The sequence below is a fragment of the Ailuropoda melanoleuca genome, chromosome 13 (assembly GCF_002007445.2).
Source record: "Ailuropoda melanoleuca isolate Jingjing chromosome 13, ASM200744v2, whole genome shotgun sequence".
Lineage (NCBI taxonomy): Eukaryota > Metazoa > Chordata > Mammalia > Carnivora > Ursidae > Ailuropoda > Ailuropoda melanoleuca.
This window is the reverse complement of record NC_048230.1, coordinates 27,105,657-27,127,017: the sequence shown is the minus strand read 5'-3', so window position 1 is coordinate 27,127,017 and position 21,361 is coordinate 27,105,657. Positions and strand designations below refer to the sequence as shown.

Here is a 21,361-nt window from a genome sequence, read left to right as displayed (position 1 = left end):
TTTATTCGACAGAGATAGAGACAGCCAGCAGAGAGGGAACACAAGCAGGGGGAGCGGGAGAAGAAGAAGCAGGCTCATAGCAGAAGAGCCTGAGGTGGGGCTCGATCCAGAACACCGGGATCACGCCCTGAGCCGAAGGCAGACGCTTAACTGCTGTGCCACCCAGGCGCCCCTCGTCAGTGTTCTTTTTATCCTCAGTTCAACTCTTCCTTGCATCACCCTTACCCACAGCCCAGGGGGACCAGGAGCGGGAGGAAAAGCTGCTCTCCTGCTGGCCCGAGGCAATGGTATCCTTTGCCAGTTCCCACCTCGTGGGGGGGGGCACTTGGAAGTAGAAGCAGCGGGGGAATCTGCGGGTGCAGCCCCCCTGCCCTTGGTTAACCTCCAAAGTCCCCTGATGGAAGAGCATCCTCTGATGGAGGCGGGGGGAGCCTGGCCTGGGGGGCCGCGCACCTTGCCGAGGAACTGGCACCTGACCATGTAGGGCGGATCCCCCGTGCTGATGCTCTTCTGGCACCTTCACCTCCAGTGATGCCTGGGGGGCAGGGCTGGACCCCTCCTCTCCTGTCTTCATCCCTTCAACTGCGCCCTACCTCCCCTACACCAGCACCACTCAGTCCCCGGCCCGGGGCTGGGTTGGAACAGGTGTGTGCCCACCACATTACCTCTCTGACCCCGTCCTCCTTCCCTGGACGCTTGTACTTGGGGCACCTCGGGACGAGGACTGTGCCCCCCACTGTCCACATTCAGTGCCGGCCCTGTTGCCCTTCCTGTCTCCCCTCCCTCAGCCAATTGTTCAGCTTTTGCTCTGACTGGTTTTCTTTCTTTTCCTTTGATTAAATGTGAAAACAAAGGCTTCTGGGCTCTATTTGTCTTTGGTTGGGGCCCGGTGGATGGCTTTGGTACAGGGTGAGAGGGGGGAGCCCAGCACAGATGATTCTGGAGTGGAAGTCACAGTGACTTGTCTTGTGTCCAGTGATGTCTTCCAAAATTTCCCATCCCACCCTTCCACATGCCCCATCCCCAGAAGCCGCTCGTTCTAAATGCCTATATCCAGGAGTCTGTGAGCATTCGTGGGGGCCAGGGGACTCAGGGACTCCAAGGCTCATCCAGTCCCCTTCACCCAGAGCTTGCTGTGTGACCTTCAGCTGGGCCCTGTGCTGCTTAGGTTCATACTCCCTGAAAATGTCATGGACTCTCCTGGCGCTGATGCTGGGATTGGTTCTAGGTGCTCAACAATGCATGCCATGGAGAGCTGGTTGAAATGTCACCATGGGGCGGGGGTGGGGGTGGTGTCCAATCCTTCAGGGTTAAGGCATCAGCCTTCCTTCCCACCTTGAATTCTTCAGGGGACCCCAGAATGTTCACTGAGGATTCTCAGCAGGGGGCTTTAGTTCTTCCCTTCTCCCTGTAACAACCAAATGTGGAACTGGCTTTCTTCCTTTGATTTCCCCAGGCATCCACTCACGCAGGGACGAGTGTGGGGCAGACATCACTGGTGATTTGGAGGCAATGTAAGGACTTATGTCTCCCACCTAATAGGTCTGATGAGAATCTAGGGTTGAATATTAAACATCCCAACTCCGAAATTTTCCGCGATCATTCCCAGCACATAGAATGTTTTTCTGGTCTGCCTTTCTCTTTGGGGTCCCCTGCCTCGCTCCGTGTTGCCGCACTCTCTTCCTCTCATCTTTTTATTTTTTTTTCCTTTTTTAAAGTACGCTCCACACCCAGCATGGAGCCCAACGCGGGGCCTGAACTCATGACCTGGAGATCAAGACCTGAGCTGAGATCAAGAGTTGGTCACTGAACCAAAGGAGCCACCCAGGTGCCCCTCTTCCTCTCATTTTTGAACCAACTTCTTCCCATCTCTGGGGTGTTCTTGGAAAATGAATATTTCATGACCATACCTAGCAACCCCACACTTGTATTTTTGTCCTAACCCAGTGGTTCTCAATCCTGGCTGCATATTAGAATTGCCTGAGGGGTTAGAAAAACAAACAAACAAACAAACAATTGCCTGGACTCTACTCCAGATCAGTTAAATCAGAAGTTCTGGAAAGGCTGACTACTATAACTAACACAGTTGTTTATTATTATTGTTATCGTTATTATTGTTTTAAGATTTTTATTTTTAAGTAATCTGTACACCCAACGTGGGGCTCGAACTCACAAACCCAAGATCAAGAATCTCATGCTCTTCAACTGAGCCAGCCGGGTGCCCCCAACACAGCTTTATTATTAATTTCTTGCTCACATCATATCTGATGGGAATTGGGTGGCACTCCTCTAACAGTGACCCAGGGATCCAGCCTCTTTCCATTTTTGACACCACCATCTTTCAGAACAGGCTCCACAGGTGTCATGAGAGAGGAGTAGAGTGTAGGAAATTACTCAGGGATATTATGGGCTAGGCCAGTTGGCTCACATCCATTGGTCAGAATCTAGTCATGTGGCCCTGGATTATTGCAAAGGAGCCTGGGAAATGTAGTTTTCCTTGGTGCTCAGGAAGAGGAAGCAGGATCTAGCCAGCCTCTGCCAGGCTAGGAGTAGAGTCTGGGAAGCTATATTGTTTTAAAAATTCCCTGAGTGATTCAAATGTGTAGCCAAGGTTGCCAACCACTGCTCATCTATTTTCGCCATACTCTTGGGAGTGGAGGAACTCTCCTTCTAGCCCCAAATTAGCATCAAGGTAATTTCCTACTGAAGATATTTGAATTTCTTAAAGAAATATTCCTACCAGTTTTTTTTTTTTAATTCTTTTTCCTTCCTGGCACAGTAGCGTATGGTTGGTAGGGCAGAAAGGATTCCTACCATATTATAGTTGGGAAACTGACCTGCAGAGGTGATGGGCTTTGTCTAGCGTCACATAGAAAGTCACTGGCAAAGCTGGAACAGACTCCTGGACTCCTGGTTCTCAGGCTGGGGCTTTCTCCCCGTGTGCTGCCTCCCAAAGATGGAGGGGGGTTGATAGAGTCCGGGGTGGGGCGCACTTAGGGGAGGAAGGCCTTGTTGGAGCAGGAACATGGGATAAGAAAGGGAACCACGAGGGGAAGCGTGGCCTACCTTGCCATCCCCAGATTCAACTCTTCTAGAGATCCAGGCACTCCAGGTGGTTGAGGAACTCAACAGTCTGCAGCTCTCCCAGCTCTGGCCCCTCCTCCCTCAGGACTGGGTTTGGCGGTGACTCCACCGCTCTGGGAGGGACGCAGCAGACCGTGCAAGGGAGCAGGGAAGACTATTTAGCTTGTCCCATTGATCTATGTATCCACTCTAATTGCTATTATCAAGATTTTAATTATTTAGAAATGTCTATGTTTTATATCTGGTTAAGAAAGTTTCCAATTACTCTTTTGATCAGTGATGTTTTTCTTAGTAATACTTTATTTTTTCTGGAAAGTGAACTCTAAGATTGTTTTGTCAGAGTACACCCTTTTCCTTTGGGGATCCTAATTGGAATTGCATGAAATTAGGCCATTAATTGGGGGAGGATTCTTACTCTTCAGTCTTTTTCTGCAGGACTATGGTCTGTCTCCCTGTACTTTGGTCTCCTTCCAGCCCAGGGCCCCCATGCACCTGTCTGCCAGGCAGCACTGGTCAGACTGCCGCTGTCTCCAGTCAGCAGCAGCCTGATACCAAGGAGAACACTGTGGCTTTCTTATAAAACAAAATTCTTCCCTTCAAAAGGATTGCCCTTTATCCTGAGATTCTCCTCCCTCCCTACTCTTTGGAGATAAATGGTCTTCTTTTTATAAAAGGGATGAGATATTTTTTTTTCTTGTTTCTAGATGCATAAGTTGACAAAATATATTTTGGAGGTGTTACTGATCTGTGAAAGCTCAAAGTTTGGGTTAGGTCTCTCAGTGGATTGAATTACACAGATGCCCTGCATTTTGAACAGGGTTTCAAAGTTTCAATGCCTAGGAGGTAAGGCCGTGCATGCGCTGGCCGGAGAGCCCATTTCTCAGAGAAGAAACAGCAGCTGAAGAAGGCATAACACAGCTGAGATTGACTTAGTTGATGCTCACTCCCTCCTGTTCTCTTGCCCCTCTTTGGAGAACACAGCTCCATTCTCTGCATGAAGTAAGTATATGAAGACACACCTTAGCCCCCAGGTAAGCTGAAATAAGGGCCCTATTCTATCCCCACAATTCTAAGTGTCTTAAGTCTGGCCCAAAGCCAAAGCAGGCTGACAGACTAAGGACACCGGGTGTTCCCTTACTAATTTAAAAGTTTGCGAATGGAAGGTGACGCGATTAGGTGATCTGTGCCTTAAGCAGAAGCTCCCATACCCCGCCCTCACCTCACACGTGCGCACACACACCCAGATGCAGAATCAGTAGCAGGCAAGGAAATTCAATACCCAAAATATCAAAATACTAATTGTTTTTCAATGTGCGACAAGCATTCGTTCATTCGCTTATCAAACATTCCCTTATTTTTGAGAATTTACTCCAGCATCATCACCTCTTGGAAATGCTTTGTGATGCCTCCCCGGGCAGATCTGATCAAGGAGCAGATCCCGAAACAGCTTCTTGTCACAGCATCCTGATGGGGACTGTCGTCCTCTCTGCTCTCTCAGGCTCTGGGCCTCTGGATGTGGGGACTGTGCCCCATTCAACGGTGCTCAGAAGATGGTGTTGAATTAATACTTAAGGTTCCGTGCCATTATTTTTTAAGGAACTGGATGATTTATTAGAAGATGTAATAGGGGAAGAAAAAAAAAGACCCTGTTCACAATAGCAACCCTAGTGCAAAACACAGGACATCTGTGTAATTAAACCCACTGAGAAATCTAACCCCAGCTCATGGGAGCAGCCAAATGTCCTCAAAAAAGGCCATGCTGGAGCCACAGTGCTCTGTGGGAACCAGATGTGGCAGGTGTGAGGCGGGAGCGTGCCCCTCTGACCATCATCCCCGCCCAGGAAGGAGAAAAGGCCATGGAGACAGCACCTGGATGTGGCTTATCTTTGTCTTCCCTCTTTTTTCACTTTCACAAGTGTTGGCACAGTGCCTGACAATTTCACAAATTGTCCAAGTGTGTAAGCCCCACCCCACCTATTTTTTCAGGGCTTGGTCTTCCTTCCAGAAACAGATCTTCTCCCTGCAGTTCCCCCATAAACCTGCCCTCATACCATGCGGTAGAGGTGCCCAAGCCCTGGTCTGTGGACCATCTCATCTGTGACAATAGGAGGAAATTAAGAGCAAAGCAGAAAGCTTATCATTAAGCTGAATATATTCAAGTTTAAGAATTATCATTTATTCTGATGTGGTGATTGTGAATTTCATTTTATCACATGCCAGTGTGAGAAATACCCCCCTTTTTTCTAATTTGAATCAAATCTTTCCCTGAGTCTCTGCTCATTAGAGTAGAAAGAAATGAAATCTCAATCCTGTTTTGGAGGGCTTCCTCCTTTCCCTGGAGTTACGCAAGGTCTAAGGGACTTACAGAGTGCCTGGGAAATGGAAGTGAGAATCTAGTTCAGGCAGAGGGGTGATCAAGGTACCAGTGTGCTTTTAAACAATGAGACATAAGACATAAGACAAGTTTTATTGTGTTGCTGAGCATGTGGGAAGGGAAATAACCAAGAGGCATGGTGAGTGGACAGGAAAGGTGGAGTTACCCTAAAAGGCAAATGACAATATTGGCATCACATTTGGAAAATTAAATATAAAGCCAGGGGCAACCTGAGGCTTTGGTAAAGTGGGGATCTGGGAAGGGGCTTATCTGGTCTCATGTTGGCATCCTGGTCCCTGACAGAAACAAATGCAAATCCTCTCTGGAGGAAGGTATCCTGAATTTCAGCCCCCCAGATTGAAATCATCCAAACATGAGCTCACCTTGTGAGATCATGATTACAAAGGAACAAACCACCATGAGTGATAGTCAACATAAACGACAGCATATGTATATCTCCAGGGACTTTTGATATTAGGCACAAAATGTAAACTATGTGCGTATAAAATATTTAATGCTATGAAAGATGGCATTATATAAATTAACAAGCAACAAGACTCTAGAATGACCAGTTAGGGTCTAAAAGGAACCATCCAGAACTTTTTGAAATAAAAAATACAAGGATGAAAATAAAAACTAATTTTGGGGGGTTTAACAGCCAATTAAACACAAATGAATAGAGATTAATGAACCCAGAAAGTTGTTCCCCTAAGTATGGTGCTTGCCCCGGCAGCATCACCGGCCCGAGAGCTTGTTAGAGGTGCAGACTCTTGGGCCCCACCCACACCTACTGAGTCAGAATCTGAAGTTGAACAAGATTCCCTGTGATTTGTAGGCATATTCAAGTTTGAGGAGTATTAAACTGGAAGAAATGACAGAGACTGCAGAACAGAGAGATGAGGAGGGAAATATGGAGGAGAGGTTAAGAAATATGGCAGCGATAAAGAGAGGGTCTAGAAAAATTTAATTCTGGTCAGTGGCGAGATGAAAAATGATGGAGAGCAGATAATAGTTGAGAATTTCCTAGAACCAATGAAAGGCATGAATTCACATGTACAAGAATTTACAGCAAACAAGAAAACAAGTAGTTCATGGCCAGGAGGAAGACTGCAGATTACCAAGACAAGTAGAAAAGCGGTCTGAGTATTTATGTACAAACATGAAACTAAGGTGTTTCAAGATGAGGGGTTGCAAAGTGGCAACTGGTTAAGGAGTGGTCTTTCTCCCTGGCCTGGAGGGTGCAATGGGGCCCGCATGGTGGCATCCGTGGGAGTTAAGGGAGTGAGCAAATGTCTATAGAGGGTGCTCGAGTATCTGATAAATCCGTGGAAACTTGGAATCCCAAGGATGCCAATCCTAGGTTGCCTTGGAGAGAGCTATGTCTCTCAAAAGACATCAGTCTGTTTCATTGGCACATGGTCTAAAAAGGGGTAAGGGGTGGTAGTGGGATGACCTGGCTGACCACCCCCTGGTCCCCAGGAAGCCCTGGCTGCAGCAGGTGACAGGTTGAGAGGACTAGAGGCTTCTTTCCCCACTGGGCAGCCCCAGTTCTTACTACCCTCCAGCTGAGGGATTTTTCACAGGGTGAGCTTTTGGGGTCTCTCTGATACCAACCAAAACTTGCTGCTCCCTACCTCCACCAACATCTGGGCACCCACTGTGCACAGATCCTGGGCAGAGACCCCAGAGTTCACACCCAGGGGCTCCCTTTCCACCCAGAGAAGGTAAGAGGAGCTCCTTGGTTCCTGGGGACCTGGGGCAGTGGCTGGCACCTTCTGGAGCATTTCCCTTGCTTTATCAGACCTGCTCTACCTTGCCCAGCCCCCCAGGCCCTCACAGCAAGGGCATTCCTGAGTCTCATCCTGCCATACCCACAGCGACAGGTGTAGACAGACGCTGGTGAGGACTTTGACAAATGTTGCCTGGGAGGCTCTGGTGGGCGTGAAATTGGTTCTGTCATCTCAGAAGGCTGTTCGGCAATGGGTATCAGTAATGTCAAAAATGTTCCCACCCTATGACCTGGCATTTCCATGCACACAAATGCTTCCTCAAGAAGTCTCCAAATGCAAATCGAGCCTTGTGCAAAGACTTGCCATGCTGTTTTTTATAATAGCAAAAATAGAAACAAATTAAATATCTTATGAGAGAGAATTGAAATTAATTGAAACAGTGTGAGGAAATATCACGGAGCTGATACACATTTTATATATAAACGTTGGTAAAACATGGAGAAAAGTGCCTAAGAATTAAGTGGGCGGGCGCCTGGCTGGCACAGTTGGTGGAGCGTGCGACTCTTGATCTCGGGGTTGTGAGTTCGAGCCCCACGTTGGGTGTCGAGATTACTTACAAATAGAAATCTTAAGAAAGAATTAAGTGGAAAAAGCAGGATCTAAAGTAGTGAAATCCAGGAAATGATGTGGAGTAAAGAAACAGGAAGGAAACACAACAAAACACAGCAGTGATTGTCTGGGGGAGTGGTGAGCCTGAGCGAGTTTTCTTCTCCTCCCTGCCGTGTCTCTAACTTTTGTATACTGAGTGACCACCCATTGCACTTTTTAAAGAAAGTCGAAAAAGAAAAAAAAAAAAGCAGTCCTGGGGGCCAGACTCAGGGTCACCTTCAGGTTCCTCTTAGGTTCCTGCCCTATCCCCTCTCTCCTGCCTTTTAGATGCCCACCTGCACCCTGTGCTTTCCTACCCCTCCCTAACCCCAACCCACAGGCAATGAACCCTTTCTCAACAAGAAAGGAGCCAAGCTTTTCTCCAGCCTCCTTCCAAAACCTGGGATGCACGGCTGGGTGGGGAGCCGGGAAAGGCAACCCCTCCCTGCCAGCCATGTGCTCAGCCTTCCAGCGCGCACCTGACTTGGGCCTGGACTCCGACAGCCCCCCGCTGGGTCACGGTGTCATGGGCAGGGCAGCCCCTCTGGGGCGGAGCAGGTGGGAGGCCCCACACATCAAAGTAGACTCTAACCTGAGCCCGCTGCTTGTCAAACGCAAGGATTAGAGTCACCGGCCCCTTGCTAGAAATGCAAAGTTGTGGGCCCAGCCCCAGAGCTGGTTTTGGTAGGTCTTGGGAGAACCCAGGAATCACATTTTTTTTTAAAGATTTTATATTTATTTGACAGAGATAGAGACAGCCAGCGAGAGAGGGAACACAAGCAGGGGGAGTGGGAGAGGAAGAAGCAGGCTCATAGCAGAGGAGCCTGATGTGGGGCTTGATCCCATAACGCCGGGGATCACGCCCTGAGCCGAAGGCAGACGCTTAACCGCTGTGCCACCCAGGCGCCCCTCCCAGGAATCACATTTTTAACCAGCCTCCTGAAGGACTGGGATGCAGTCACATTTCAAGAAATCAGAACCCCCGTCTATTCTCAGCATGCTCTTCCCCCTCCTCCTCCACGCGCACTTACGCAGGAAAAAGTGGTGCTGAGTCAGGATGGAAGGAAGGCAGAAGAAGGTGGGGGTCTGTTCCTGGGCACCCAGGCTCAGGGGATTTCTTGCAGCAGATTCAAACTCAGGCCAGATCTCCGGAGTCTTGCCTGCCTGACGAGCTCCAGAGGCTGCACGCCCCGTCCAGGGAGGTGAACATACTGGGGAGGTCCCAGGGTCCCCCTGGCACTGTGAGGCTCCGGGGCTGACAAAGGCTTCTGGGTCAGGCTGGGCATGCAGGAGGAGGGCCTGGGGAGGGTGGGGGAGAGCGTGGCAGGCTGGCTTTGAAGCTGTCGCAGAAAGCTTACTTGAGTTAGTGCAAATGCAGCCTTTCAGATCCCCGCAGGCTGGCCTGGAGCGCACTCTTGCCGCTAGACTGAGATGAACTTCGAGAAGCTGAGCTCCTCCCCAGACATGTGGAGGGGAGGCCCTGTGATCATGTCCTCCTCCGGGTCCTGGGAAGGGGCTTCATTTTCCTCTGAAGTCTGTAAAAGACAGTCAGGGGTTGAAAAGCAGAGCCCAGCTGGTGTGTGGGGGGTGTGTCTCCAGGTCACTCTTGGGTCCACCCCAGACTTTTCCACAGCTCTGGGCCTGTCTGTCTGTCTAAGGGGCACAGACTAACAAGCTCTCCCCAGAACCCCCAGGCTTTTTGATCCATGCCCCTCACCTCCTCCCAAACATCCCCCAGCCCCCCAGCCCAGAGCATCCTCATGGCCTCTGGCCAGGTTTGGCCAGCAGGTGTTGGAATCCTGCCAGCCCAGAGCTCTTGAAACTGTGCCTACCAACAAGCTATTCAAGAACTTTCTGGATGGGGCAAAAAGAGGATGTAGGGTTGCGAGTCCTGACTCCCTCATGGAATGGCCTGAGCCTTTGGTGGGGTAGGTGGGCGGAAGCAGGGGGCAGTGTTTGGAGAGCGGATGCTGAGGAAAGAAACCCCCCCCCACTTCCCTGCATTGTCAGAGTGGAGTCAGGCTAGGTGGCTCCAGACTCCCCTCCTCCGCCCCCCGCCCAAGGCCCTCTGTTCACACCTGGCTGAGGCACTGGGTTTCTGTGCAGGGGCTGGGGCTGGCGTGAGGCCCAAGGGGCCCTGTGAGGTTGATCACCGTGTACTCCAGCGGCTGAAACAGAGACTCAGTCAGCACAGCCCGTTCCTGGCAGCAGCGATGGTCCAGCCGCCACAGCAAGAGGAGGGAGCCACGGGAGAGCGTGGGCAAGGGCAGGAACACAGGCTGTGGGGTCAGAGCCCTTCCGTCCTATTTCCTACATCTCAGAGTGACCTTGGGCAGACCACTAACCTCTCCGAGGCTCAGACTCCTCGGCTGTCAAATGGGAGAAGAATTCTTGCCTCAGGGTTATAATGAATATTCGTGGCAATGTTTCACCACTGAACACCTGGGACCTCCTGGAATGATTCATTTGTTTTCCTTATTGTTATGTCTATCCCCCAAGCAGAAAGAAAGTGCAGGCTGCCTGTCTTCGCAGCCCCGGGAGAGCAAAGTTGTACACCTCAAAGGTTCACTGGATAACAAACCGCAGAGGAAAAATTCTTTACCAATCCCAAGCCTGAGCACCTCCTCCTTGATCAGATAAGAAAGCCCAGGCGGAGGGAAGAGAGGCAGGCAGGCCAGAGTAGGTAGGAGCCATCCTGTACCAGCAGCCGGGTAGAAGAGGCTGGAGCCGCCGAGGCACCCAGCCGGGTTTCCGAAGGGCATAGCTGTCCTGGGTGTCCCAGCTGGCAAACCCCATGGCCCGATGGGCACTGAAGACAAAGGAAGAAACTCCTGTTTTCTGGACACCTGCTGGAGGGCTCATCTCACAATTTCCTAACCTAACCCCATGAGATGGGGAGATTGAGGCTCAGAGAGGTGATGTAACTTGCCAGATGTCACACAGCTGAGCTAAGACTTGAACTCACGACCACGTGACCTCAGACCTGCGCTCTTTTCCTATCCGCTGCCACCATCCTGGTGGAATGTGCCGCACACACTTCCCTTCATTTCAATGTCCTTGTCCCCTAAGTGCCCCCCCAACCTGCGTCTGTCATTGTCCTGGCTGCAGGGAATGGGGAAAGAGGTGGACATTTGAGCTGTCTCTGGGGACACATTCAGTCTTACAGGACAAGATGAAAATAAGAGCAGAATTCCTCAGGGGGCTGGGGCTGGGGGGACGAGGGCACGAGGGAATAGGACAAATCCTTTCAGTAATGGCCCTGGGCTCTCCTTCCTACGGTGAGGACACCGCAGCACTGGGTTCCATCAGACGACTCCTGATGTCTCTCCATTTTCCCATGAATCCCATCTTTACAGCTTTGTGATTCGGCCCAAACCCAGCCCCTGCTGACCACCACTGACCATCAGAGCCACAGAAGTGTCACTTACTCAGGGGTGCCTGAATCTGAGGAAAGAACCTCCTGGGGCAGAGACCAAACCACACATGCAGGCAGTGGCCAGGACCCCTACCCTACGTCCAATGTCGGTCCTTCTGCCCACGTCATGGCCCATTGGCCTGTTCCAGCAAGGGCGGAGGCATTTTCTATGTGGTTGAATTTACAAGATACCTATGAGGGCCTCTGCGTCTAAGCACTAGGAAAATAGCAGGGAATCAGGGAAGCCTCGGGAAGTGGGAGCCGAGCCCTAATCTGAGGCCGGCACTCCCAGCTGGGTTGTTTCAGGAGTTAGGGGCCGCAGCGTCCCATGTTGACGGACCGGGGATGGTTCTTTCTTCTGAGTCTCGGGGGACAGGCTGAGGCGGGCCGAGCCCTTGGTTCCCCTGCCCAGGCCCTCTGCACTGCAGTGCGGCAGGGCTGGGGACCGCCAGCCCTACAGACAGAGTTCGTTTCCCTGGTTCCGCCTCTTTCACGCTGGGTCTCTGTGGGCAAGTTACTTATGCTCTCTGAGCCTCTGTTTCTTATTCCGTAAGAAAGGGGTAATGATAGCACCCACCACGTACAGGAGTTACAAAGATTCAGTGACATAGGCAAAGCCCTTGGCACATAGTAGGTGTTCAATTAAAGAGTAAAATGAGAGCTTCTTGAAATAGCTCTGCGGGCAAGGGAAATGCTGGCCTGAGCCCTCATACTTCCCTCTGATTTTACACCCCCCTGGGGCTCTCTGGCAGAGCCAGTAGAGTGCCCCCTTCCCTCTTTGACCTGAATGGGGGCAAAGAACACCCCAAACGCTTTCAATTCAACCTGCAGCCCCTGCTAAAAACTACAAAGCAGCCAGAAGGGAAATAAACCAGAGCAAACCAAAAACTCTCAGGTGGCCATGTTCACAGCGGTCTTGTCTCTGACCCTCCAGGGAGACCCTGTTCCATCCTTCCCCCAACAAGGGGCCAGCCTCCTTCCCAGCCCCTCAGCCCACGGGCCCTGCGCCCTTTCCTGTCCCCTCCCACGTGAGCGGGGGCAGGGACACGGGGGGAGGGGGCAGGCAGGAAGCAGTCCCAGGCACCCTTCCCGCGGTGGGCTGGGTGGCAGCAGCTCAGGCAGAGGGGAGGTGGCTGGTGCAGGCGCTCTTGGCCTCCCCGGCCCTCCTGGAGCAGAGCCGCACAGCCCAGAGGTTCTCCTCCTGCCCCGCCCTCTTCTAGCCGGCAGGGTGCGCCCTAGGACGCACAGCCGGGATGCCAGGCTTTGGAGGACAGTGGCAGCCCCCCTCCCCATCCAGGTCCATGACCTTTCCCTCACTCCTGTCCACCACCTCTGGCCTTGCTGGGCTTCCTGAGACAACAACAGCTGCTTCCTAAGCCAAAGCCCAGAACCCCATTCCTGCGGCAGCCCCTCCCCAGGGGATCAGGCCTGTGTCTTTTGTCCTCACTGGCGCCAGGAAAGAAGGCGATGGCAGCCCCCCTTTCCTGCCCTCATGTGTAAGCGAATAAAGTGGAGGCATCTCAACAAACAGCCGCGGGGGGGGGTTGGGGGAGGACACAGGTGGGCTTCTGCGTCCTGAACCAGTGATTCTGCAGCCCTCCCAAAGACCCCAGGATCCAGCTCTGACAGTCTCTGCTTCTAAAACAGGGAGGAGAAGAGGGCGCTGGGCCTGGGGAAGAGCCCTGCCTGGTACCTGCTGGGCAGTCAGGGTGACGAGGGGCACTCTGTTGGCTCGCACCCTGAAGGGCTGCTCTTGGGGCTCACACAGATTCCCCAGAGATGGGAAGCGAGCCCTGCCTGGAGGTCAGAGACAAGCAGGTAGGGAGATGCAGAGACAAGGCCCAGGAGTCCTGACGTCCAGTCCCACCGGGACCTGAGCTGGGGTTTAGGGCCAGCTGCCTTCCTTACCAAGTGTGAGAGGTGGACCTTCTCGTTCCTCTGTGTCTCTGTGGCCAGTTGAGCTGAAAGAGACCAGCAGGCGTACCCTGAGCCAGGAGTAGCTGGCAGCAGCCTGCAACAGCTCCCGCAGAGGGGGACAGGGCCCCCTGGCACTTGGGAGCAGGGACTTCCCAGAGGGAGCAAGCAGACACAGGCTGGGCAGGCAGACTACTTGGCCTTTCAGCTCAGTCCCTTAGCAATGATCCAGGCTTTTAGGATCAGTACATGGAAATCCCCTGGTGTGGGCCAGAAACTGGCCGGGAAAGTAGCTCTATGTGCTAAGGTCATTGCTTCTTCAGCCTGAGTGTGCATCCAGGATCCCGGGACATTTTATGAAAAGCCCATTCTAATGCAGCAGGTCAGGGCTGGGGCTTGAGAGTCTTTTAACAGGCTTCCAGGGGATGTCACTGCTGCTAGCTGGGGACCACAATTTGAGAGGCAAGGGACTAAGAAGGTCTGAGGTCTTGATCAGGAATGTTCCCACCCCATGTGCTCCTCCAGATTCCTCTGCAGTGACCTGGGGACGTGGGCAAAGCTGACATGTCTTCCTGGCAGTCACGCAGGAAGTCGGAGGCAGGCCCAGGACCACTGCCCCCCACCCCCAGGGCCACCTGCTGTAGGACAACGTTGCCAATTTGCAGAGCACTCTGGCACACAGCTTCCTGGTTCCACTGCTTCCTGGCTGTGCAAACCCAGGGCAAGCTGCTTAACCACTCTGCCTCAGTCTCTTCCCCTGTCAAATGGGGCTGCTTGGAATGAGTAGTTTCTTTTTTTTCGATTTTTTTTTAATTTATTCGACAGAGATAGAGACAGCCAGCGAGAGAGGGAACACAAGCAGGGGGAGTGGGAGAGGAAGAAGCAGGCTCATAGCAGAGGAGCCTGATGTAGGGCTCGATCCCATAACGCTGGGATCACGTCCTGAGCCGAAGGCAGACGCTCAACCGCTGTGCCACCCAGCCGCCCCGGAATGAGTAGTTTCTAACAGCACGGTATTGAGAGNCCCATAACGCTGGGATCACGCCCTGAGCCGAAGGCAGACGCTCAACCGCTGTGCCACCCAGGCGCCCCGGAATGAGTAGTTTCTAACAGCACGGTATTGAGAACATTAGAGGAGAGAAAAACGACAAAGGTACACAGAAACGCCCGGCCCTGGCAGCCCCTCTGACTGATATTTCGGCCAACCCTCTCAACCAGTGCTGTCTGCCACCAGCCGCACACGACCACTGACTCAGGAAGCACGATGCTCCGAATCACGCCAGGGTTGGAAGACTTGATATGAAAAAGCGCAGAATGCGGAATATATATATCCTGAAGAGTTTTATACCGATTCCACATTGAAATGATCATGCTTTGGATAGATCGTGTTAATAAAGTGTATAATTAAAATCAACGTCCCTCGTTCCTTTTTACCCTTTTTCATGTGACTTTTAGAGAAGTTTAAAGCACATACGTGGCTTGGATCCTACTTCTGTTGGACTCATGTTCTATCTCTGTTCTATTTCACTCGTATTCTAGATCCGTGATCCAAAAAAGCCGTGGCTCAGGGAAGGTAGGTGACTTACCCAAGGTCATGCAGCTAAAAAGTAGCAGAGCTGGGATTTGAAGCCAAGTCTTGACAGCACCTCTCGAGACCCCACGGTGGGTGTGAGGCCACAGTATCCTTCCTGTTCAAGTGCTTAGTCTCGAATTCCCGCCCCCACCCCCTGCTACAGTAGTCACACAAGGACCTGGACCTGCAGAGGCTGGACATGGGTTTGCTGGGATCAATAGGGACAGAAGTGATTGATACGTTTGGACAGATGGGAGCAAGCCAAGAGCCCCCATTCTCCCATTCACACATTTGAAGTACTTTTTCCTAATGTTGACTGACCTGTGGCTCCCTCAGAAGGAGAAGCAGGGCTCCTGATGCCCATATCTCAGTTGGACACACTGACCCACAAGGTCTCCCTGGGGTAGTGGGGGGACTGCAGGTCTCCCACCCCCTCCCGTCTACTTTCGCTCACCTTCCTTCCTCCAGCGGAGCAGATAGCTGCCGAGGGCAATCAGGCCTGCGGCCAGGAGGAGGGCCAGCAGCACCAGGACCGGGGCCAAGATGCGGATCGTTGGGATGGAGACCCTGTGGGCAAGATGGAAGGAGCCCAGCAGCTGTCAGCAGACAGCAGTCATCCTGTGCACCACAGCATTCGCCGTCTGCGTCCCCGCCCCATGTCCCTTGTCTTTCCCAAAGAGATCAGAGGGCACCGGGGACCACAGCACCTGGTCAGTCCCAGTGGGAGGGACCTCCGCCCCTACTACCAACCCCAGGAAACACTCTCAGCTGGGTCTGAACTTGGCCACAGGTACCTGGATGTCTCAGGCAGGAAGCCTCAGTCAGTAACCGCGTGCAATCATGTATAAGCCCCAAGAACCAACCCTTCAGGCCACGGCTCCAGTTGGGTAAGAAAAAAACCCATGTTCATGCTTGGCCCAGGGCCCAGTGCAAGGCGCGCCGTCAAAACTGGGGTGGCTTCCCCCGAGGCTGGGGTGGGGAGAGGAGTGGGGACCGGGGCCGTGGTGGACCCACAGGCGGGCCTGTGTGGCCAGAGCCACAGGGCTGCCGGCTCTGCAGTGCACGCTGTTCACAGCGCAAGGGCCCTGCGGCGGGGGGACCGGGGAGAGTCTGCCCTCTGCGCTGTTCGCTGCGGCCCTGACAGGAGGCCGTGTTCACCTAGAGGAAGGAGTGCCAGGTCCTCACTTGCTCCAAGGCACGTTAGGTTTTGGGGATGGCCTGAAAGGGGATCTTGGTTGCCCTGGGCTCACCTGGACACGGAGCTGCTGCTGCTGGGGGACAGCTGGGTGTCCTTCGCGGAGGTGGCGTCCAGCTGTGTGGATGGGTGGGAGGTCCCTGCATGAGGAGAGGTTGCTTCATGAGGAGAGGTCCCCGCGTACGGAGAGGTTCCTGTGTCTGGGGAGGTTCCCACGTGCCCGTACAGGGAGGTCCCCGTGGACGGAGAGGCCTCGGCCCCTGTCTTCCCCTGCTTGGCTGTGGTGACTGTGTGGTGGAGACCAGGAGAAGCTACAAGTCCAAAAGCAATGCCTCAGCACCTTCTCGGACCCTTGCATCCCAGTGTTCCCCAGACCTCTGACCCTTGACCCCTGAACCCTAGCCTTCCTAGAACTAACTTCTCTTACATCCCCAGCTAAAGGACCCCCCAGGAAGCAAAGAGAGGCCCAGATGAAGCCACGGTGAGCAAGCCGACGGGGTCTCAGGCACGCCCCACACCCGTACATAGTTTTCAGCCCCGTCCATGCCGCTGCCTGTGGCATCACAGCCCTGCCCCCACTCCGTGACCCATTCCAGTGACCACGCAGGGCTCAGAGGCGCGCCTGCCCTCCCCCTCCAGTTCTGGCCAGTTATCACGGCATGTCGCCACACGCCCACCCTCACCACCTCTGCCCCCACCGGCCTTGACCTCCTTCAACAGCCACGGGGTCAGCAGGGCAGGGTGGCAGGGACAGGGCCAGAGGTCAGGGTCCAAGGCCCTATCTTTCCTGCTCAGCGCTTCAACCCCGGGGTGGGGGGAATGGACAGAACACAAGCCTGGCGGTCAGGCTGCGCCTACTCCCTGGGCTCTGCTGCTCCCTGGGTGAGCTGACCCCACTGGGCCGCTGATTCCTCTGCGGACTGTGCGGCTCCCGGGCTCTGGGGGCCACGGAGCGCCGTATCTGGCTACGGGCAGCCACTCACTGGATGCTGCTTTATACAGGGGTGGAGGGGGACAGAAAAAGCATTCACTCACTCAATGCTGGAGGCTGAGTTTGCCAAGCTTTTGCCCTGGGCTGGAGGCTCCTTGTAGTAAGAGGCTGGAAGGAGGGAGTGGGGGAAGGAGGACAGCAGGGACCTAAGGGAAAGGGAGAGGCTGGTCTCAGGGGAGGCGAGGATCACCACTCTGAGCCACATTTCCTGCCTTGGTGGCAGCCAGTAGCTTTCCTGCCCCCACCTCTCTCTTCAGAGTCCCCACCATCTCCCCCCCCCCTCGCCCTGCAGCCACTTAGGAGCCGCAGATGGAAGATTCTAGTTGATTGCCAGCCTCCCCATCCTGCAGTCCCCTTGGCCTCCCACTTAGCTAAGACCTTCCGCTTCCCTTGTCCCCAACTGCCCGCCGCCTGCTCTTTCCAGGACACTCTTCACACCAATGCTCGTTTTGTCTCTAGAATATAGATTTTGGATATGGGATACTGGATCCCATTGTTTCTTGCTTCAGAACCGTCGATGGCCCTCACTGTCTATGAGCTGACGCTCAAGCTTCTTACAGGCCTTTTAAAGCCTTTCAAACTCAGACCTCAGTTCACCGCATCGGCTTCACCTCTTCACCATTCGGGGCACCAGCCATTCCTCTGTTGGCCCTCTGTTCTCAATTAAGTGAGCATCCCGCACGCCTCCATGCCTTTGCCGCGCTGTTCCCCTATGTGCCATGCCTCTCCTCCCCACCGCTGCCTGACACACTTCTTTCTGTCCCTACGAGGCTGGGACCCCTCAAGGACAAGATGCCTAGCCTCTGTGCCTAGCACAATGGGCAGAAACGCGGTGTGGCCCATCCCCCCCGGAGCCGCCGAGCTCCCTGCCCCCTTCCCCACCCGTCCCCGTGCCCTCGGCCACCTCCTTGCTGGAGTGCCATCTGGGACTCGCTCCCTGTCCCTGTCATTCTCTATTCTAATACAAAGTCAGGTTTTCTCTGATTTTTCTGAGGAAATGATCAAATCTTGCGCAAACAAAGGGTATTTATCTTGTCCTTTCCTATAGGTATACTTCTTTATCTTGTCATATTTCGTGGCCTAGAGCCTCCAGGCAATGGGAAATAAAAGAAATGACAGTGGCTACTCTTGTCTTGTTCTGACCTTTCCAGAAATTCTGATCTGTCGCCATACTCGATGGCGTACTGAGATGGCTCCCACTGACTCGGGAGAGCTGACTGTTCACTTTTCAGGAATTTTGTAAGCTGGTCGTTAAACTATCGGTGGCTGGAAATTGGGGAGGGCGGGGGCATTTAAACCACAGCAACTGGCAGGCCCTGCGAATCAGAGCTTTCCCAGCTAAACATTCCCCCACACACCGCTGCCGTTAGCCTTTATCTTCTATGTCTCAGATACCATCAGAGAAAGGTCAACAAGGTCTGACACAGGATACCATCATAATGCACATATCATGCGGAGATGAATAATTATAAGTGAGGTCAAAATTAAAAATAGAGAACCTCAAATATAAGTAAAATTGATCCCTACTAGATAAGAAGGAGGTCTGAATGCTGGTAAGAATCAGAGGAGCTCAGAGAAGCTTGCAAATAATGGAGAACAGGTCCGATAGGGCTATGATACTACTGTTATTGTTTGGTGAGCTGCTTTCTATCTCCTTGAATTAAAATAAAGACCCAGGGATGTCAGGGATCTGGCAGTGGGGACAGCCTGGGAGTGGGGTGGGTCCCAGAGATGAGGCCAGGAGAGGGAAAGAGCAGACACCAAAGCGAGCAAAAAAAACCTGGATTTGAATCCTGGCTGCATCACTTCCTGCCATGAGACCTCAGGCAGATCATTTCCTCTCTGGAGCCTCGGGCCCCCATCTGCGGAACGGGATACAAAGACCTGCTCACCCTCGCTGGCCCACAGACTGGGGCTGCCCGCTCCCCTGGGCCCTCTCTGGCTTCTCTCTTCTCAGCTCAGCAGGTCTAGGTGGGATTCTGGACATCCAGAGAGCTGCTCCATCCCCAGCCAGAGTCCCCTAGTGTCCCTGAGCTCAAGGAGTTTCTTCTCTGAGGCTAGATCCCAGGCCCACATCGCACCTGCCTTTGGGACTTTGAGATCTGGGGAAGGGAAGCAGGAAGGGAGAGCTGAGACCACAGGCAAGGCGAGGCCAGTGTGGCCATGGCAGGGGAGGGGCTGCCGCTATGGAGTGGGCCTGGGATGCTTCACGGTGGTGGGCCCAGTTGCGGAATCCTCGGGAACATTTCTGAATTCCAAAGAGGGAGTCTTTTTTTTTTTTTTTTTCCTGTGGCTGTCCCTCTCATCCCCAGCCCATGCAATCGCTCTCCTACATCTGGGCAAAGAGGAAAGGCACTGGGCAGGGAGTTCAACAGATCTGCGCGGTGTGACCTCTTCAAAGAGGAGCCGAGGCTCGTGCTGCGCTGCCTTTGCTCCCATGACGGCCGAGCACTGAGCACTTGACCGGCATCATCTCACCGAGCCCTGGAGCCCTTCCCCCGGGAGGTTGGTATAAGCATTACACCTGTTGGCGAGGGGACAACGGGGTCCAGCACTGATCAGCGGCCCACCTGTCCCTCTTCCACTCTGTATCACCTGTGCCCCATCCAGGGAAGCAGAGGCCTTTGTTACCTGGAAAGACAAGCAGAGAGACCAGGAAAGACTCATCAAGGCCCAGTTTGGAGACCCCACAGAAGTACTTCCCGGCGTCCTTCAGGGTGAGCTTCCTCAGGGTCACGTGGAGCGTGAGCGTCTGGGGGCTGTCTCGAATGGACACCCTGCCCTCCGTCGTCTCCTGGCCATCTTCTTTCGCATAGACAGTGCCCGAGCAGCGGGACAGGATGAACCCACTCTCCCTGCACCAGTATTTCCGACGTGTCCTCAGTTCCTCCTTGTAGGTGCACTGCAGGGACACCGTGTCACCTTCAAACCCACTGATCTCCTTAGGGCCCACCATGGCTGCATAACCTGAAACCACAGCAGGGACGGAGGTCAGAATTCCATGGATTCAAGCACCAGGGTCAAGACCAGAAGACTCTTCCTCAGTCAGTCCTCTCTGCGGCAGCCCCGGAGGGCTGATGGTTCCCCTTCCCCACCAAGGGACACTGGGACAGTGCTGTTGCTGTTTCCCTAAGCCTGGCGTCCTGAAGGATGGCGAAGCTCTAGATTCAGACAGCCCGGAGTTTGAATCCCAGCACTGCCACCTAGCAGCTGTGTGACCTTGGGGAAGTTGCTTGCCCTCCCTGGGCATCTGGGTTTTCTCTTCTATAGATGATGATGATGATGATAATGTCCTAGTTGATTGAAATTAAGATGTTATCATATGTAAGATACACCATAATTTTATATCCCACTAAAAAAGCTTGATCACTTGAACAATTGTCATCCGTTACAAGACGCGTCCTGATATTTGATGTTAAAAAGTTGGGGAAAAAAAAGAGGCAGACCTGTGAACTGATGAAACAGGGTAATCCCTTATCTCTCAGGGTTGTTGTGAGTGGTACAGTAGCAGTTCAAGAAATATTTGCGGCGTTTACCATGGCAACCACATAGGCGTGTCTTGTCTGCCTCCAGCAGGAAAACAGCGGTGAGATTGGTAAAGCCTGCCTCCTAGGCCCCTAACCATGAAAGGTTTGGAACCCAGAGGTCTGGCTCTGCGTTCCAGAAACAGCAAGTGCCTGCCCCCTCCCCCACCCCCTCTGTGGGCTGAGGACTAGTGCGGTGGGGTGAAATCCGGAGGGATCAGGCAGCAGTGGGTCACGAGAATGAAAGGTAGGTTCAGGAGGTCCTCTCTCTGCCAGCTCAGGCAGGAGCACCACATCCCTCCGCCGCTCCTCCCTCTCCCGCCCCGTCTCACCTGGGAGCAAGAGGCAGCCCCACAGCAGGACCAGGTGCCACATGGTGGGCGCTGGACATACAGGAGCACCCGCGGGAACTGGGAGCTCCTCTCGCAACTACTCGCAACTACTCGGTGCTTTAACTTCCTCCAGAGGCACGAGATCAGGACAAGGAAAGGGGGGAGGGGCCGTGCAGGGTCCCCATCCGCGCACAGAGGGAGGCGCAGCGTCTGTGATTCCCTTTACTTACCCTCGAGGTTTACCGCGCTCCCCTCTCCCCCCACCCCCCACCTCTGCCAAACCACCAGAGCGTTTCTCCCAAAACCCTACCCTTTGGGAGGGGGGTCTTAACCCTGCCCACCGCCAAGCACCCCAGAGGGTCAATTCAGGGAGTCCAAGACTGAAAAAATTACATATTGACCTTTACTAACCTTTAAGCGATTTATCTTTTCCTTCTATTGTGCTAGCAGTGTCTGTGACTTTGTCACCAAAAAAAATCAGACACTGGCCCATCAAGTTGTCGCTGATAGCCTGAAATATCGTCTGTGCTCCTCAGTACTTGGAAAATAATTGGTCACCAGGCCTGCTACTAGAGCTGGTT

At 53.3% G+C, this 21,361-nt stretch overlaps 1 protein-coding gene across 8 annotated transcripts; it reads right to left on the bottom strand.

Moving 5' to 3' along the window:
- Positions 1-7,649: 7,649 nt before the first annotated feature.
- Positions 7,650-20,901, bottom strand: CD300LG (CD300 molecule like family member g). 8 transcript variants are annotated; one of them, XM_034640785.1, is made up of 9 exons: positions 20,781-20,901; positions 19,556-19,891; positions 18,705-18,786; positions 16,969-17,070; positions 15,989-16,073; positions 15,193-15,305; positions 13,160-13,212; positions 9,915-10,004; positions 7,650-9,371 (listed from the first exon to the last, which is right to left on the bottom strand). In XM_034640785.1, exons 1-9 carry the CDS (start codon positions 20,821-20,823, stop codon positions 9,355-9,357), a joined length of 921 nt encoding a protein of 306 aa, XP_034496676.1. In that variant the 5' UTR covers positions 20,824-20,901; the 3' UTR covers positions 7,650-9,354. The 8 variants fall into 8 exon arrangements, with proteins under 8 accessions (XP_034496676.1, XP_011223934.2, XP_034496675.1 ...); XM_011225632.3 differs by lacking the exon at positions 18,705-18,786 and having other exon boundaries at positions 15,989-16,244; XM_034640784.1 differs by lacking the exon at positions 18,705-18,786.
- Positions 20,902-21,361: the final 460 nt, after the last annotated feature.

Bases quoted from the DNA above. Each gene is read 5' to 3' on its own strand.
- CD300LG (XM_034640780.1), bottom strand. From the start codon at position 20,823: ATGTGGCACCTGGTCCTGCTGTGGGGCTGCCTCTTGCTCCCAG. The intron at 18,787-19,555 runs GTAACAAAGGCC...CCCGTTCCGCAG, and splicing joins CTCTCTGCTTGTCTTTCCAG to ATGGGGGCCCGAGGCTCCAG. The intron at 15,306-15,988 runs GTGAGCCCAGGG...TCTTGCCCACAG, and splicing joins AGCAGCAGCTCCGTGTCCAG to GGTCTCCATCCCAACGATCC.